At 35.8% G+C, this 18,943-nt stretch overlaps 1 protein-coding gene across 1 annotated transcript in view; it reads right to left on the bottom strand.

The window, feature by feature from the left end:
- The window catches only part of USH2A (usherin), a 354,043-nt gene that overhangs the window by 83,192 nt on the left and 251,908 nt on the right, over window positions 1-18,943 (bottom strand). Inside the window, exons 43-48 of the mRNA XM_065744176.1 lie at window positions 17,564-17,727; window positions 15,386-15,595; window positions 13,827-14,029; window positions 11,919-12,031; window positions 8,269-8,461; window positions 225-393 (exon numbers count right to left, since the gene is read on the bottom strand). Coding sequence (XP_065600248.1) covers window positions 225-393; window positions 8,269-8,461; window positions 11,919-12,031; window positions 13,827-14,029; window positions 15,386-15,595; window positions 17,564-17,727 — 1,052 coding nt within the window. The remainder of the gene's footprint in view (window positions 1-224; window positions 394-8,268; window positions 8,462-11,918; window positions 12,032-13,826; window positions 14,030-15,385; window positions 15,596-17,563; window positions 17,728-18,943) is intronic.

Genomic DNA, 18,943 nt, shown 5'->3' with positions numbered 1-18,943 from the left:
ATAATTGGGCTTTATCAATTAAGCCTATATTGTATGAAGGGTACTGTATTTAGAAGGCAAAGTGCAGTTTTCTTTGCTTATCCCACAGAACACAAGCCTAGAAGACACTAGAAATCTTGATAAATCCCACATTTATTGCTATGTTTTCATTCTCCTTGGTTTAACAGATACATCAACTTTGTTGTTTTGTTTCTTTCAAGCACTTGAAAGGAGTTGTCTCTTACCTGCTAATACCCTAGTGTAATAACCACCACAGCACTGATGTTTCGGTTGCACAGCATGTATCTGACCACCACAGCAAACCCCTGGTGAATTAAGAATAAATGGAATGTACTTGTCCTCGCAGCATTGGAAGCCAGGTTTATTGTCGTGCAGAATCCCATTACAACATACCTAAAAGTAGTTTAAAATAAAAATCAGTAAGGCAATATCTGTTAAACAGAACATAACGTGTTCTCTGGCAAAACAACGTATATGACAAACGCATACAAAACATCCAAGTACAGACACTAATCTGACTGCAGTCAAATAGAAAGTAACTTGGCTAAAATCCTGTGCCCTCCAGCTTTATCAGACTTCAATAAACTACTGTATATCTGACAGAATGCTGCTATTTTGTGGCCTTCAACCATACTGCACCTTAATAAAATAGTCCATTAACATGAATCATCTCCATATGCCTTGCAGGCTGTTTGAGTCTCTCAGTGTAGACTAGATTGCAATATGTAGATATAAGCCACCACCATCCTGCCCTTTCCTTTTCTTTCCTATTATTTAGTCATTTATTAGGAGACATATCTGAAACCATTACAACTGAAAAAAACAGTTTCCCTATATGATCTCTTACATATTTTTTTTTTCACTTTAAAATATGTGGGATCTTCTTGTAACATATGTTCACTTATGATTACAGTTCTTCAGTCAATGTGGTCTAAAGAGAGCAGCATTTCTATAAGGTTTTACAGCCTTTTGTGTTTTGAACTGATGTGTCATCCCGTTCTTTTTCAGCACACTTTCCCATTCAGCATCTGTTTTACACTACCAGCGTAGTTGAACTTCATCATTTTCTGCTCAGGAATTGTAAGCTTCTCTCTTCAGGTCCTACTTTTTTTTTTTGTTGCTGTTCAACACGTCACTGATAATATAATCCAATGTATTAATTTAATTAACCCACTGTTCTTTCTTCCAGGTCATTAGTTAAGTTGTCAAATAAAACTCAGCTTTACACATCTTCTTGGCTTTGGATCTTTTGGATTTCATTTTCTAAGTCTGGCACACACTCCATGCTGAGTTTTTCTTATTGCTGGCTCCAAAACACCTAGATTACCTCATCTCTCTGTATTACCAAATCATTTAAAAACACTCTTAACAATATCAATTCTACTACCATCATGACAGTGCCCTCAGAACAGATATATTTAGCAACAACTCTTGATACCTGTAAGGACATTCCTCTACTCTTACTTAAGGCATCAGAGCTAGTAAATGATGTATCTTCCTGTGCAATAGGAGGCCAAATACATGTTTCTTACATATTCCTTGTCCCAACTTGTGAGCCCTCTGGGATTGTGCCTCCCTCTGTGATCTGTTATGTATAATTTCTCTGCTTCTTTTCATGGATTTCATTTGTTACCCCTGTCCGGTTTTGGCTTTTCAGTGATGGGAACCCTTCAAATTTCACTCGCAGTCTTTCTGAATTTATGGATGAAGAAACTTACACGTTCTTGGCATTACCCTTGGCTCAAATGCATCAGCAGTCATTTCACTTTTCATGAGATGACTCTAGTCTTATGAATACTTAGTAGAAATAGCTGTTCTGCATATTTCACAATGGAAAGGCCACTTAAGTGCTAACTCCAAAGAACTCTAATTGGAACATTATTTCTGTTTTTATTGGTGTCTCTTCTTTTCTTCCTGAATTCCCTGAAAAATCCCCAGCTGAACAGCTAGGTTTGTTCCAGTAGTTTCAGAAGCTATTTACTCTTGATAAAATGATTTAAGATCCTCAGTATTTTTCAGTACTCCATAGTCAGCTTCTAAAAAAGGGCCCAGTTAGCTCTAAAACACATTCAGACTCTCATCTGAAATTACCAATTGATGTAGTCGGTTATATTATTATGTAGCTCCATAACTTCCTCTGCATCAGCTGTAAATTGTTAAGTAACACTTTTTTGGCAGTTCTCTAAAGATAGTTTCTATTTGCATTGATATTCAGCCCAAGAATTCTGTGCTATCAGTCTATAAAATAAAATGCATTCAAGTAATTCTAAGATTATGTCATAGACAAAGAAGAAAAGCAGATGTATTGAAAGCTGTGAAGGTAAAAGGTTATTATTATCTCATCCTCTTAGATCTCAAAATTACAGTCCCCACTGGATGGTTTAACTGTACTTGGAAGCAGAACCCTGGTGGTGATCAAATGCAGTGACACAAACGTTTTAGGCAAGTATGAGATCTCACTCTCATAAGCAGAGTTGAATGCCTGAAGTATCTTGCTAACTAGAAGATCTCTGTTACCTGCAGTCATGAAACAAGATGCTCGTCCTGAGCTATCACGGGAGTCCTTAAAATCCCTCTGCTTGCTGAAGGCTTTGTTATCTAGCCTTATGGACACATGCCAGTTGAGGTAGGACTGATTTACTCAAATAAACAGATGTGCTAGGCAGCCATGTTTATCCTTCCTGTCAAACACTTGCTGCCAAAGCCACTTTGTGAAATAGCAATTCACAAAACACTCTAAGGATTTCCTATTAGCTACTAGAGTTCATTAAAAATTTCTGCCTGTGGAGCAAACACCAGAGAAATGATTGACCCATCATGCTCTCATGTGAGAGAATATTTTAAATTAGCAAAGCTCACTCTTTTTCACTTAAATTATCTCAGAATCTATATAAGCACTTTTTTTCTTTCCCTGAGAATATATATTCACCTGTTTCTGCTACTGTTGTTCTTTTCCAGTAATTGGTACAGCCTAAGATCAAAAATCCTTCAGCAGAAATTACTGCTATCCTGTCACAAATCACTAAATATAATCTTACTAAAATGAGTTACATTTCCTGACTTTCAGGTATGTTACAAAAAAAACTGTATACGAAGTGCTCACTTTTCAAAGATTCTCTAAGCCTGAAAGAAAATTAAAAGACTTCACAAAACTGCTAGCATTAACAGTCAATTTTACATAAATATTGACACAATATCCTTCATCAGAGTTTAGATGTGTTCATTTTCTCCCCTGGAAGTCATGTTTGTTAAGCTAGTTATCAAGCTACTATTTTACTCCACCTGTATGTAAAGAGAAAGTTTTTTAACAAGTGGCACGTTAATATGTTGAGTGAATGGGTAAGCCTGTTCTTCCTAGTTATACTTGACTAGTTTACTAACTGCAGATTTATATAGCTTCTTGCTACTGACAACAAAAAGCACTAAAGCTGTATTAACACCTTATGTCAGGACCCTTTTAATTGTTGATATTCACACCCCTGATTCAGTGAGTATGGAAATTATTAGTCTTGGCACCACTATTTTAATTACATTTTTATTGTACCTATATCATTCTTTTCAGTGCTCACCCAGAGTTGCCAGTAACAACAGGACAGTTCATAGCTACATGGACAAGGAAAGAAGGCAGTTCTTCCCCACCAAAGTCAGATTACGCTCCCTGATGAATGAAGCTGGACTACATTCCCCTGTTAATAGAAACACATCCCTGCATATCCTGTGCTATGTGCTCTTTAAACTGATGTCTGCTTTTAGATTTCATTCAGAACAGAACTATGAAGAACACCTAACTGAAAACATAGGGAGAGATGGGCAATTTTGGCTACGTGGGAATACCCAAACAACACAGACCAGCTACTGCAAAAGGCAGCTGGAAGACTTTAGGACCTTCTTGACAGTCAACAAGATTCATCACGAGACAATGTTCTTGGCTGTTCTGAACAATTACACACAACAGTCTTTTAAAATAATTTTTGCAGTCAAGAAGTATAAATCTATCCAAGGTCTGACTACAAGCACATGGGTAATGACACCAGCCAGGGCATTTTGTTAGATCTTGATAGAACAACAACAGAGTCTGTAACACTGAAGCAGAACAACAGATAACTAGAAACAAGAGGTAAAGATTCAAGCAAAGCTTGTTTGGGATAATAGGAATGCTTTCTCATCTTTATTAGGCTTAATATCAGGTCCATATGAATGTGCACGTACATGGCTCTTGTAGTGGAAAGGTTTCTTTGCTTTTCCCTGGGATTCCCCAAACAGTTCTGAGCAAGATGATGTATTTACACTGTACAATACTGTGCAGAGACACTAGCTTGGCTCATAACTGGAGCACACACATACTAGTACAACCCTTTATTCATCTAGCTAGTGCTGCCTTTCTGATGCCACTGTGCTTGTTAGCTGGAGCTAATTCAGCCATTGTTAGCTGAAGAGTCTGCATCCTGCTTGAATGCACATTGAGAACACACTCTTGTGTTCCTCTTACTGTAAAACTTGGATTTGTATGGGTAGTGATGGTGGGGATTGTATTTTTGAGATCTCTTAATTAGACAAGAGATGATAATAAATCCCTCCTTTTCTAGAGAGAATTATAATAGCAAACAAATGGTGATGAATCCATGAGAAAAAACAGGAGGGAAAAAAACAAGACATGACTTGTTAAAAAAAATAATACTGTATCTGTTCTTTAAAAATTATATCTGTTTTTTAAAATTATATCTTTTTTAAAAGCCTAGTATTCTCACTGAATTCAAGGAAATCGTAAGATGGAAACTAAATCCATTGTATCTTGTACACAAGGTGCAATAAATGAATGGAGCAAAATGTCCAACTCCTTTATAAGAACTCCGATACCAATTTTTCTCTTATAACTATGTATATCTTACCTGCATTCACTGGTTAGTCTACCATCAAATCTAATGTATACAAAAAGAATACCTATGTGGAAAGATGGTTACACATATAATGAAAACGAACAACAGGTAAAATGAATAAAAACATCTCCACTGTTTTTTGTTTTGCTTTTAGGAATTATGTTTCATAGAATAGCATGCATGCAAGAGAATTTATTTTGTTCTAATCAACTTTCAACTCTCAGAACGCAACAGAGTTCTCTCTTTAGTAGGAGAGAAGAAGTTAAGAATTTGATTGCTCCTAATTCAATTATTTGCAAAAGGACATGTTCCAATCACGAAATGTACCATAATAGTTCAAGGTGGTTTAACTTGGTTGGCAGCTCCTAAGGGAAAGCAAGCATTTTCCAGGTTTGGAGTGGTGCTATCATCCCTAGTGGGGGAATATAGTCTTTGCAAGTGGATTAGAAAGATGCTGTCACTTCTGATCAGCAGGAAACTGCAGGGTTTCAGCTTCCTTAACTGTATAAGAGCAAATAAAAGATATTCTAGCACATTACTCTCTTATCTAAAGAGATGCAGTATTTCCCACTCTGATAATCTTTTAATATGTTTGATTCTGAATTTTCATAGATTATTTTGAGATGGCTTCATTTTACCTACAAAAATTTCTTCATGGCTAGCAAGGAATCTCGAATGTGCAAATCATCATGTCAAGAGATTTGTATTGTTTTCAGAAGAGTTGAGTACTGAGTTCTCTATGTATCAAAATTATTATTTTTTCTTTCTTTGCCAAAAAAAAATGCCTTTCTTGTTCTGAAACTGAACATTACTACAAGTGCTATCCTTCACATTTGGCTGTATCATTAATGGATTGCAAATAGCATCTGGCACTGTGGTAAGAGGCTTTCTTTTCCAAACAAGTGCACACTGGTCAGTGTTGCTTTTCTTCACTGCTATCCAGTACACTGTTGAATCTAAAGACAGCATATAAAAGTGTGAGAGAGAGCTTCTACATAAGCTATAACACTACCCCTATCACAGAACACTGTAAGGAAGAAAAGGGATATTTCTAGAGCTCTGTAGCAACCTCAGTTACAGACATTTTAGATCACTGACGGTACACAGAACAAACTAGACAAAGTGACAGTTGGGGAGTTTCAATCTTCACCCACAAAAATTACTCTCATGTCATTTTGTCTGAGTGCATCACTTTCCTCAGCATCTACCAGTCATTTATTATGCATTTTCTACCTAACCAATTAACACCCACTCCTAACCCCCCACCCCCCATCTCTACTGGATGCAAAGAACAAATAGATAAGTGTCTACTTACAATTGTGCGAGTATAGCAATACTCCATTACATGGCACAGTTAAAGTTAGTGATGCATTCAGGTATACAGAAACCATCATAGTAAACAGTGTACTATCAATTAGAAGAAAATTGAAAGTTGGCAACCTATAATAGTAAACTGGCACTCTTGAAGGCTCAAAGTTATCATAATTTTACAAAAATACTAAAAAGTTCAAAATGCAGAAGGTGACTTTTAAAATTATCTAATAAATTTTACTCATACACATGCTAAAAGATCTATTAAAATATTAGCTAAGCTAAAAATGTGAAATAAGTAAATTCATATTTTAGAACAAAAAACTTCCTATAATTTACTTGCAAGGTTTAAGAAATGCATACATTTAGTATAGTACTGCTCTCAAGGGAATGCAGAACCTGAGGCTGTGTTGGCTGTGATAATTTATATTTTTATTTGAACCCCTCAGATAACTCACTTCCTTAATTACTGTCTTGTCTGACAGGGAATCTTGTGAATACATATCGTTTGCCTTAGTCGCAGAGCATGTGATGATGCTTTTGACAAATAGGGACACTATTTCATTACATTAAATCTTACTTTCAAACTAAGAGATTTCTCCCTCATTTGTCAATAAAAACCATTACAGACTTCTGCTATGCTATTGATCCTACTCCTAAACAGGAACTAATATGAAGATTAACCTGCAAATAGCCATAATTTAAAAATACATCTGACAAATCACAATGGATCTCATTCAGGGCTGCTCATCATTGTCACGTAATAACCATCCACTTGTAGATGAATCTAAATAGATTTTATGAATAGGACAATCTAGTCATTCACCCAAGGAAGAATTTGGGCGGGGAAAAAACAACAAAAGAAACCATTTTAATGACCACTGTTTGCCATGCAGTGCTTGAGAAATGATTCCTCACACAGGGAAGATATTTTTACTAGTGTTTTTTGAAATTCTGCATATGTTTAGAAACTTCCCTATGGTCTGCTGTGACAAAAGAATTGTACAAAGAACCGCCACATGCCCCACAGATACCTGAATACTTGAGCTGGCAAAGGATCTTTAGCAGTTTGTAGTGTGTGGTCTACGGTATTGAAGCTGAAGAAAAACTTCTCAGAAGGAGTGGCAATGCTTTGGAAAAGACTGCCCAGGGAAGTGGTGGAATCACCATCCCTGGAGGTGCTCATGAGACACTAAGATGTGGCACTGAGGGACATGGATAGTGGACGTGGTGGGGATGGATTGATGGTTGTATTTGATTACCTTAGAGGTCTTTTCCAATCTTAATGACTATGATTTTTTGAAAACTGACTGTTCCAAGCAAGATGCAAAAATACATACGAAGTTCTGTGTATGCACATGCCTACCATGTAATTTACCACAGTGGGATGAAAGCAGTACATCCAGGAGTTTAGCAGTGAGAAGCAGATATTCCTCAGATGGTCTGTAAGACTCACTTGGTACCAGACAGAACCTCCCTCCTTAGGATGAATGCCTGCACTACGCACATTAACCAAAGCTTTCTGAAGGGAAGAAACTTTGGGTGCATACTCGTGAGGAGAGATGGTCCACAGGACTGGTTGGAAATATAATGTCTCCATCCAGTGGTCGAGTACATTTGAAATATTTCTGAAGCACACAATCTGGGTTGGTTTCCTTTGCAAACAGTTCACCTTGATATTAAACTAATGAGCAGTAAATGAAAACAAGCAGTGGATTTGCTTCAGAATTACTCTGTTTCCTCAAACTTCACTGTCAAGCTAAGACATTCAGAAATGTTAACCTATTAATGTCTTCTGAAAGGAGAAACAGTCAGCAATCACAGACAACAGAATCACTTGTCCTCGGTCATCTGACATGATTCTGCTAGAAACATTTACACAACTGTCCCCATACTCGAACTAAAATCAAATATGATTTAAAAATGTTTCATGATATGCATCAAAGTTTTGTTTTTAAATATTAGAAGAGACAGAATCCTCCACTCCTCTTCTTCTAATAGCTAAGGAGGTTTGGTTTGCACACTTGTTTCTAAAAGCATAATTCTTTCTTATATCACTAACTTAAAAGTATACACGTACCTTCATCTCTGGATGATAACACACTTCTCCACAGACATTTTCATGCTTCTTACATTCAAGAGGAATGCACATTCCAGTATTTCTGCTGCTCCTTGTTGCTGGAATACACCTCTTAAATGCTTTACGTAAGACGTCATATCCTAGGATAATGCCATTTGGCTGTCCTGGTGAAACCCAGTTGATTTGAAGAGACCTGTGAAAGGCAGAAAATTAGCATATGTTAAATTATTTCAAGTATTTATGTCTCTGCAGATACTTAGCATATAGTAGTTCCATCTTATACTATTTCACATACAGTGAAATATTTAAAGAATACAAAGTATTCATCTAGTCGGTACATTTCACAACTTCTTTAATAACCAAAAGCTGCAAAAGCATTAATATTTGGCAAAATTAACTGCATATGCAACTGAAGCATTTAAAGGTGTTAATTAAAATATGTTGATTTCATGATTCTGAAAACATATGTATAATAAACTCTTCCTAGCATTCCAACAGTTTCAGTTCACTGGTAAAAGAAAGGATTCACTATTCTTTCCTGGTTCTGTAGCCAAGGTGTATATTAACTACTGCTAAAGCTGGAGTGACCACTCCAAACCCAGATAAGACTCTGGTAAGACAGGCAGCTGGGGAACCAAAGACCATTTCTAGGCTATCAGCTGTAACCAAAGTAGCTTACTCATGTTGTTCTCAGTCACTACTAAGAGATTTGCATTGAATCTGTCTTTTTACTGCTTAAAAAAAAATACTAGCATTGCCATAAAACTAATATACAAATGGAACACCAAGAATTCATCACAACATCAGTAAACAGCAGTTCTTTTCAGTGCTGAAATTTGGTATTAGTCTTACCAAATACATAGGTTAAATTAAAAAAAAAATCACATTAAATTTGAGATTCAGTGAATTTGCTTCCAAGAGCTGGAATTAAAACATCACAGAAGAAGCAAAAGATTTGTCCAACATTGCAGAATCACAGAATCTCCCAAGTTGCAAGGGACCCACAAGGATCATTGAGTCCAACTCCTGGCTCCACACAGGTCCACACAAAAATCAGAGTTTGTCTGAGAGCGTTGTCCAAACTCTCCTTGAACTCCATTCAGCTTGGAGCTGTGACCAAAGCCCTGGGAAATCTGTGTCAACCCCCCGGCCTCTGGTAAAAAAAACCCTTCACCTAATACCCAAACTGAACAAACTGTCTCTAACTGAACTTTCTTATTATTTCCTTTAGGAAAACCTTACAAGACTGAACCTTAACATGAGCTCATGCTGTTACTATTTTTAATGCAGACAAATCATAGGGCTGGGTCAGCTTTGAGATCCCTTCCAACCCAAGCCATTTTATGTTCCTATGACTATAAACAGGAAGAGAAAGGAGTATTTTAAAGCAAAACGAACTGTTTTCCAACATATCACAAGCACTTAATCCACTACAAACATTTTGAAAATCAGCAACAACAGGCAGGAGTATACTGCAAAATGTCTAAGCTGTGCAACATAATGCACTGCTCTCTATAGAGACAAACCCCAAAGTCCTAACTCAAAACAACATTATACTCAATTTCAGTGCAATTTGCACCTACATGGTCAGATGGTCAGTGGCACTCCTCCACAACCTTCTACCCCAAGATAAAATAATTAAGAGAAGATAAACTAGAATATCACTTCAGGACTAGGTTCCATATTATTTTCTATTTAAAGTTTGGCATTATAAAATAACCATTCCAGGACTGCAACCTTTTGTGCCAAGTTTCAGCCTGAAGCTGAGTTATTAACTGCAAAGGGTAGAAAAGCAAGGTATTTATAATGGCTTTGGTGGTCTAACCTTCATTAGAGCAGTCTGGATGGAGCTACTACCAGAAAGACTTCTAAGAAGTTGGTGGCTGAAATTATAATTTATGTCATGCAGCACCTTGAGGCAAATTTTAAAACAATTATTTGCAAATGCTACAAAGACATTATCCTACAGCATTCTCATCAATAATACAGCCCCCCAAACTGATTCAGGAGAGGAAAAGAAAGCCGTGATTACAATTAAAGACAATAATCTGTAGTGTATCTCAGCTATCCCATGAGCCTATACCATAGAAATATCTTTTTTCTCTGTCTGATGACATTAAAATGTTCTCTTGTCTACACAAATTGTTTTTTCTCCAACCTTTCTCCTTTATGGAGGATAAATAAGCAAAATTCATATTCAGCCTAGCACCTGCTGAAGCTGTCAGCTGTAGTGTTTGTCATATTTCAATCAAAGCTGAGGCCAGACAGTCATTTTTATACTGCACAATCCTTACATACTCGAGGACCAGAATTAATGAATTAGCTATTGATTAAATTCCACTCTAGCAAATCCACCGTGGCAAATAAATGAACTACCCGGGGCACGTGTAGGCCACGGCCAGACATGTCCGGGCAATCGATCAGTAGTTAGTATTCTTTTGGGATATAAGAACAGCTGATGATAATATGACATGTAGGAAAAGGCAGTGTAGAAACAGAGCCTGCTTCTGGCTGAGCAGATTATAAAGAAGGAAGGCATTTTTGATCCTTTTGCATTCATGTGTTATGACATATTTAGTCTATATATAATAGCAGAAACATGCATAAGTGTTTGCAGTACAGACAATGCAGACAAAGGCATACATAAGTTAAAGCCAAGGGCAAAAGATTGGATCCTGAATTGAGTCCTTATCATCAAACAAGCTTTGACTATATCTGTATGTGTGACAGAAAAATAGCAAGCTTAATTTCACCCATATACAAAGACAAATGCTGAATTCAAGCAAAATGTAGAAATGATAAACAGCAAACTAAGTCTTTAAGAGCCTGGAGGAGCAAATTCATTCCGCTGGCCATTTCAGAAGGCTCAGTTGTTAGATTTCTGTTACTTACAAAAAAACACTATGTTTTCTTTGTTTCTACAAAAGTAACAGAGCTTATGAGCTTATTATGTTACTCCAACAGAAGTGTAATAAAATCACAGGAACCATAAAATACATGCAGGAGGCTAACTGTTTTTATTGTTGGTGTAGTACTGAAAAATGCGTTCTCAAGCCTTGTTTCAATCTGTCTTTGGAAGATATTAGCTCCCAAAGAATCACTGTATATGTTACTAGTTGGCATCTCCTAAATAGTGCAAAATGGTTACTCCTCTTACAATTAAGAAGTGTGCCCATGCCTGTAGATTTAGTGGATATGTAGATTGCAAACAGTGGTTCAAGGAGACACAGATGTGTATGCCATTTAAGATAACTTACCAATTTTTATTGTTGTGATGGGTGACTTTTTACCCACAATTACTCTAAGTTTCCATTATCAGCATCGCATTGCTCCCAGAGCATTAATCTTCCTCTTCCTAACTGACAGCAAAATGTGATAATTTTCATTCCTCTACACTTCTTTTAACAACTTCTACTTACATCTTATTTATTATCTCAGTGCACTGATACCCAAATGTATACACAACCAGCCAAGGTGGAGATTTCTCCAGTTGCTCATTTGGCCAAAAACTATGATACCAAAAATAAAAACCATGGGTGCACTGTTAATTTTTTAATGTGCCTTATACAATTGAGAGGTTGGTTCCCATTCTGGACCTCATTCCAGGCACAAATTGCTCTGATATATGCAGACCACTCTTAGCACAGTACCTTGAGCCAATTACATGAATAACAGGTGCTGACAGCTGCTCTGGCTCATCTTCCACAGTTGTAATCTGGGTCCCATTGCTTCTCACACATGCATAGACAGTGCATGCTTCAATCTGATGAAGAAGAACACGAGTTTCAATTCCTCAGCTGCAGAAATTATGTAACTCTGTTAATGGTTTCTTTTGCCATCCAAGATTTTCTTATTTTCTATTTAACATTTCCTATAGCCAGGAAAATACCACAACTTTGAGATAAGTATAACTTTTAGAGATATACTATTCTGTATCACATTTTCCCACCCCATTTTGGAAAAACATGCAGATCTCTGAACCCTACTGCTATTCTCCGTTGTTATCACCTACAGTAATGCAATGAATTTGTTTTTGTGCATATATAATCATAATCTCATAAATAACATTTAAAAGAACACCCATCTGTAATGAGATAGGAAGAGAGTAAGCCAATATAGCTTGATTTTGATTCTTGAGTAATCTACTACAGTTTCCTATACCTACCATGCATTCTGAAATAAAAATAATTTTCCATAGTATCTTCTATTCCTTCATGTCTATGCTGGAAAATTAGGCTAAAGATAAAAATGCAAACACAGATCATACACTTGGCTATTAAATATCTCACCAGAATTAAAGATTTATTCTTTCCAGTTCTTGGAATTAAACTAAGCAGAAGCAAACTGAAAGAGCAAGAGAAAGTTACTGACAGTGTTGTTGTATTTGCAACAAAGAGGTTGCTCAAAATAAAAGTGCACAAAAAATAAAAGAGAAAGCAGGAATATTACCAGTGAGATGTACATGTATCCAAGACAATATTGCTTCCAGAACAAGAAGAAAAGGAACCCAAAGAAAAATAAAACAAAACAGCTTATTTTGATTTTACATATCATAGTGATGTAAATACTAGTCCAGTTTAAAAACTAAGAAAGTGAAAGAGAATAATAGTTAACATCACAAGCAACAGAAAGTGGCCACGGTAAATTAATAAAGAGGGTCTACAAGTAAGGCAGTACACTGAATATGCATTGTTATTGAGGAAAAACAAATGTGTTTCCAAGCAGCATTCGGAAAGTCATATGTGTATTCACGGATGGAGGTTTGCTGTTTCAGAGGGGCTGCAACATAGAAATCTGTTACAGTATGCCTGCCTGTGATGTTTATTTATGGCATGTAGTAGCTGGATGGAAATTTTTCAGAACAGACTACACATATACTACTAAGTCTTTCTAAAACATAATGAAAGCTAATCCTGAACAAAATAAACTGAAATAATTACAATTAAATGTCAAACTGTATTTTTTAACACATTAATGCAATTCAAGGATGGAAAGATATTCATATAGATACTGTATATAGGTTTCTTTGTTTTTTTTTCTTTTTATTTGTTTTTGTCTAGAGAAACAAATACAAAATGGAAAACAGAAAAAAATGTACTTATTCACAGCATAAGAGGTACTACTACGATTTTAGAGATCAAGCCTGCTACATCCTCAGAAGAATGAGGAGAAAAAAATGATAAAAAGATGACAAATGCAATATCATTACTTCTTTGTGCTGATACATTATGCGTGCCTGATGTTTCTAAAACAATTGCAATTTTCTTTTAATGAGTAGAAGTAGAATCTTTGCTTCTTTGTAATATATGTTGGGGCTTTGCTAATGTTGTAGTACAGAGCATTTAGGGGAAAGTAAATGGAGTTTTGATGGCTTGAAAAAAGAAGTAATGGAAATCTGTGTTACGAGAAAAGTACACAGACCTAAAATATGCTGAAAATAAATTTATGTCTTGTATATATATGTACACAACCTCTATTGCAAATATGTGACCATGTATGTAAAGAAATGCATGAAATTCAGCTTGTATGCTACATAACACAAAAAAAGATATTCTAACCTGTATATCGTACACAGTGAACGGAGACAAATCTGCTAAAAGAAAGGACCCAGGCTCGTTCATTCCAGTCTTGTACTGCTTATTGTTTACATAGATATAGTACTCTGTGACAACACCATTCGGGTTTGAAGGCGATGTCCAGATGACACGTACAGCTGTACTGTTGATGATGACAACCTCTGGAGGGAACATGCCCTCAGGCTCTAGAAATAAAGGAAGAAACTGAATAAACTCCAGCTGTCTCTGCAAAAGCACTTGTTTAACCAAATGCAGATTAGTATTTAGGTCTAGCAAAGGGTTCACTGCTTATCTGCTTTCCTCTGATGAAGTTATCACAGTCTGTAGTCTTCTGTAAATTGGCTTATTATACTCTCAGTTAGAAACCATGAGAGCTGATGGTAAAATGCTTTATACCACCAGCATAGTGTCAGTCATCAGTGGTATGTGGCCAGTGAGATATGATGATAAATTATTCACCCATCTGCAGTGCCAACACATAAACATTATTTTTATGTTTCCTCCAATCCCAGTCTTTCCAAAAGAGAAAAAAAAAACCCAAAGCATTCTGCTTTTAAAGCAAAACCTGAGACAAAAATACTTTATGTCTGGTGGAACGTGACGTTATCAACCTTATAACTGCAGCAAGATGAAGCAATATGCAATATTGTCATTATGTAAATGGCTTTCAATGTTGATTACTATAGGTAATGATGAAGCCTAACACTTATTTAAAAAAAGGAAAAAAAAAAGAAAAAACAAACCTTCCTTAGCGTTAAATTACATAATTATCTAAGCATGTCAGAAATAACTATGTAGAGTCCTCTTTTTATCATAAGAACCCATCTTTACCAGTTGAAAAATCATCCTTGCAATAGTTTCTATTTTATAAACAAAAGGTGCTGACCTTTGGCATCAGAAAGGAAATGGAATCCTTATTTAAAGGGCTTTACTAATGACCTGGAACACTTGCTTCTGAGGTAATGATTTTATAATGTTTATAATGAGACTTTATAAAGCAAAAAGATTAGAAAGACCATTCTAAACACATTTTAGATTCAATTTTTTTTTCCCTTTATCCCTACCTCCTAACACACATGCATTTGCTAACTGGCAGAGAAATGACTCAAAATAATTCTCTCAGAGGGTGAACTTACACTCAGAGTTTCTGGTGACTCAGAAAAGGCCCCATATGTGTCTGTCGTGTCAAAACCACATCGCTTCACAGAGCAAATCTTTTAAAAAAACATTAATTGTTTTTAAATTCCACCATTTATTGATAGAAACTCAGTTCCAAACTTAGTGTACACAGATGTATGTAGGAGAAGATGAGAACAAACTGGGTTAATATCTGCTATTAGAGCTTTTGCTTTTGTCTCAGTGGGACCCTATATTGATCTACCACATGATGACAACCAGCACTTAAGCATTTTAGCGTTTTAGCCCTTTTTCCTCTTATACCGGAAATTTTATAATGGAAGGATGACTGATCTCAACCCTAACAAAAATCAATCAATTTCATTCTCAGAGTTTAAGTCAAGCTGTATTCACTGCTAACCAACCTCCATCTGAGGTAATCACGTGCACAACTTCACTGTCGATGCTGTGGGCTCCGTTAAAAACTTGAAAGAATATTTGATACTCTGTGTTGGGCTGCAAATCACCTATGACCATATAGTTTTCATCATCCTGAATCCTCAGAGATCTTCCATCAGCTGTGGAATTCAAGGAGAGGATATAATATTCAACATCTCCTTGCAAATCTTGTAGTGCTGAGGAAGGAAAAATATTGGGACAACAACAGAAATATTCAGTCAGACAGTTTCTCATGAAAAAGATTTATATTTAAGACTAAAGCAGATCTTACACAGACCTCCTTACTGTAAAATTATGCAAAGATTCCATCAAGTGCTTTAATGTCCTCCTCCCTACACAAATAAGCACAGAATGCTCTTCAAAATTTGTCAAAATAATTAACAGACTATCACCATATGGAGAAAGCTTTATTTCTCTAAATGTCAAGTAAATTAAGAGGTGAAGCCTGCTGTCAGTAACAGTGCATGGACCCTGCATCTCACCCACTGCAAAATAAGGTCTTTCATCTGGATAGAATGCAAATAGCAAAACCTTGTGCTATTGGTACTACTTTAAGATGAGAAACAATGATTTTTTTTTCCCTTCCTGGCATACAAAGTACTGCATTCCTGTTTTGTTGCTAGTCACAGGAAACAAACGTTACACTCAGACTCTACACCGATGGCCATTTAGCCACAGCAAAAATGGAAATCTACTGCTGTTCCTTTAGAGCAACCACGATAGCATCTACATATAAACGTGTCACACCCTCAGAAGAATTATATTTACAGGGGGAAAAATAAAAAGCATTATTTCTTTCTAAAGTGCATTTGACCCAGTGGTAGCTTCCCTAGTGAAAGGAAGAAACAACAGCACCATTTTCTAGCTTCACACAGAAGGAGATCCATTGGTCTGAGCTAGCTCCATAAATAAGAATTCCAGGCAACCTTAGCTTCTCCATTTTATCAACTCAGATATAGTCTGCTATTTTACCAGTCCTGCAACTGCTTTTCCAGTAGGAATCAAGGTAAAAACATTGAGCACTGAAACATTGTTTTGGATGACATATGATTCCACCGAACAGAACTCAGATAACTAGAGAGAATTAAAAACCAGAAATTTATTGAAAGCCAAAAGCTTACATGTAAATTCACTAATATGAAGTTTGGCATAGGAATTCTTAATGGAGTAATAGATTATTTTTATTTTAAGTGGTACAGATAAAGAAAAATGTCAGAAAGCTCTAATAGAATATGCAGAAAATGAAAGAGAGAACATCAAGTTGTATTAAGGGCTTCCAAATTTCCAAAGAAAACAAGAAAATGATTTAAAATTAATATTATGGAAAAAGGAAACATGAGCATATAAAATAATAGGGAATAGTGTAATGTATGAAATAATAAAATATGTTAAGATTTTCTATTAAGAAATGGGTCTGTCCTGGCATCAAACTTTGCATTCATAAATCCATATATATATATGTATACACATATGGAGGAAATATCTAAAAGATGAATGAAAATAAAACCAGATTGCATTACCTACATCAGAAGGTCAGAGGTTTAGATTACTAAGGTAATGAAACTTCAGTGAGCTGCTTCAGATCTATTACATTTGTCAGTTTTTATAAGCATGCATTCTTCAGGCACGCAATTATAAAATAAAGAGACTACATTTGTTGCAATTCACCACCCAGTCCTTATAAAATCATTTGCATGTAAGTCATGAAGAAATTCCCTACTGCTGCATTAGCTAACTAACTAGAGAAATTGGATAAATCCATTTTAAGGTTCAGAGTAAAAGGAGAGAGAAAGTAAATCCTCTCATCCTGGAGGATGTAAACGTTCATAGAAAGAGATGACATACAACACAAAGACAACAGAATTTTGAGTGCTACAGTATAGATTTCTCACAAACTTGCATTAACTAATTCTTTGCTTTCACTATTTTCATTCTGCAGAAATACTGTAAAATACGTATGAACATGACTGAGAAATTGCAAAATGTGCACATTTTTCCCCCCGTTTCTTTCCTCTCCTTTCAAGGACACTTAGCTGCATTATAAATCAAGACAAGGACTGTGTTTCCTATGAGAGCAAGGCAGACCAACATAAGTGATGGCAGGTTAACATCTAGTTACTGGAATAAATACTAAGCACACTTACTTGGTTTTGACCATTCCACTTCTATAGCAGTATGATTAACAGCACGTGCAATGAGGATACTTCCTTTCTCTGGTAATCCCGCTAATGTAGTAGCTATCACTTCTTCACTTGATGTATATCCTACCTCGTTGTGCACTAGGAGCTTGTACCCATATGTTGTGTACCTAAAATATTTGAAAAATAATTACATGGAACAAAAAATGCAGATGGAGAAAACATTTGCTTTAACACATCTGCCTGCACCAAAGTTTTGTTGTTCTTTTTTCCCACCAACCTCTTCAGAAAATTGTAGCTGCATGCCTTGCCTTGCACCAATGAAGACTCTGTAATAGCTGTCTTCTTGGAGATAATTTAGCACTATTAACATGGTAACAAAAATAGAGCACGTTATTTCACTTCTTCATAGTTGCAGCTTCTGAGTTGTTGAGAGATTATAGCTCAATTCAATATGTAATTACAGCAGTGGCATCCTGCCAAAATTTGGATCAGAATTTAATCAAATGAGGCTTTTTTCCTCTTTTGGGAAACACACTGATTTTAACTCGCAGAATCTCATTTGTAAAAGTGATTCACCACACAGTCAGGACTCTGCCACTGCAAAAACATGAAAAAAAGCACCTAATAACACAAATCCACTTAATAAAGTAATTTTCTTTGGAACTGTTTAGATTGCACTTACACAGATTTATTAAATACTACTTGTATATATAGTAAATCAAGTAAGTGTCTCTCCATAATTTATTCTCTAATTCAAATGACATTAAGGGAGATTTCATAATCTCAAAATTATTTTCATCGTCAGAAGCTTCACACAAAACTACATAATCACAATAACACAGGATAATCTTGTTCAAATTTTTGCTGAACCTACATCACTGGAATAACTGTCTATAAACATAATAAAGGAGCTGTAAATACTCAATATTTGAAGATTTCTAGATAAAAAGTCATTAACAATATGTATGTACTTTGATTTTTTTTTATTACTGTTTTACTCTTTTATTGTAAAACTCTATGTAATGCAGTCATCCAGCCTGATTTTCAAAAGAGCTAAGCTTTAACAGTTCCTCTAAGAAGAAAGGAAACTAATGAGACCTCATTAGATCCCCTTATAATGATAAGCATTTTTTTTTAAAAAAGATGATAATATACATTGTGAACACAGCAATTGTGAGCATGTGACATTTTTCTGGACAACTGCATGGGGTCCAGTCTTGCCAGTAAAGGATGAGAATAAAGGATTTGTTTTTGGATTCATTTTTTCAACACTGAAAATTATTAGAACACTAATCTATTAGAAATGAAAATGCCATTTGAAGTAACCACTACCAACAGACTTCTGGCAGGAATATAATAAAAAGACACTAATTCTGAAACATT

This window comes from Cyrtonyx montezumae, unplaced genomic scaffold (assembly GCF_038088225.1).
Source record: "Cyrtonyx montezumae isolate F1298 unplaced genomic scaffold, pur_monq_1.0 scaffold_0, whole genome shotgun sequence".
Classification (NCBI taxonomy): domain Eukaryota; kingdom Metazoa; phylum Chordata; class Aves; order Galliformes; family Odontophoridae; genus Cyrtonyx; species Cyrtonyx montezumae.
The sequence above is the reverse complement of the archived record's forward strand: the minus strand, read 5'-3'. Positions and strand labels throughout refer to the sequence as shown.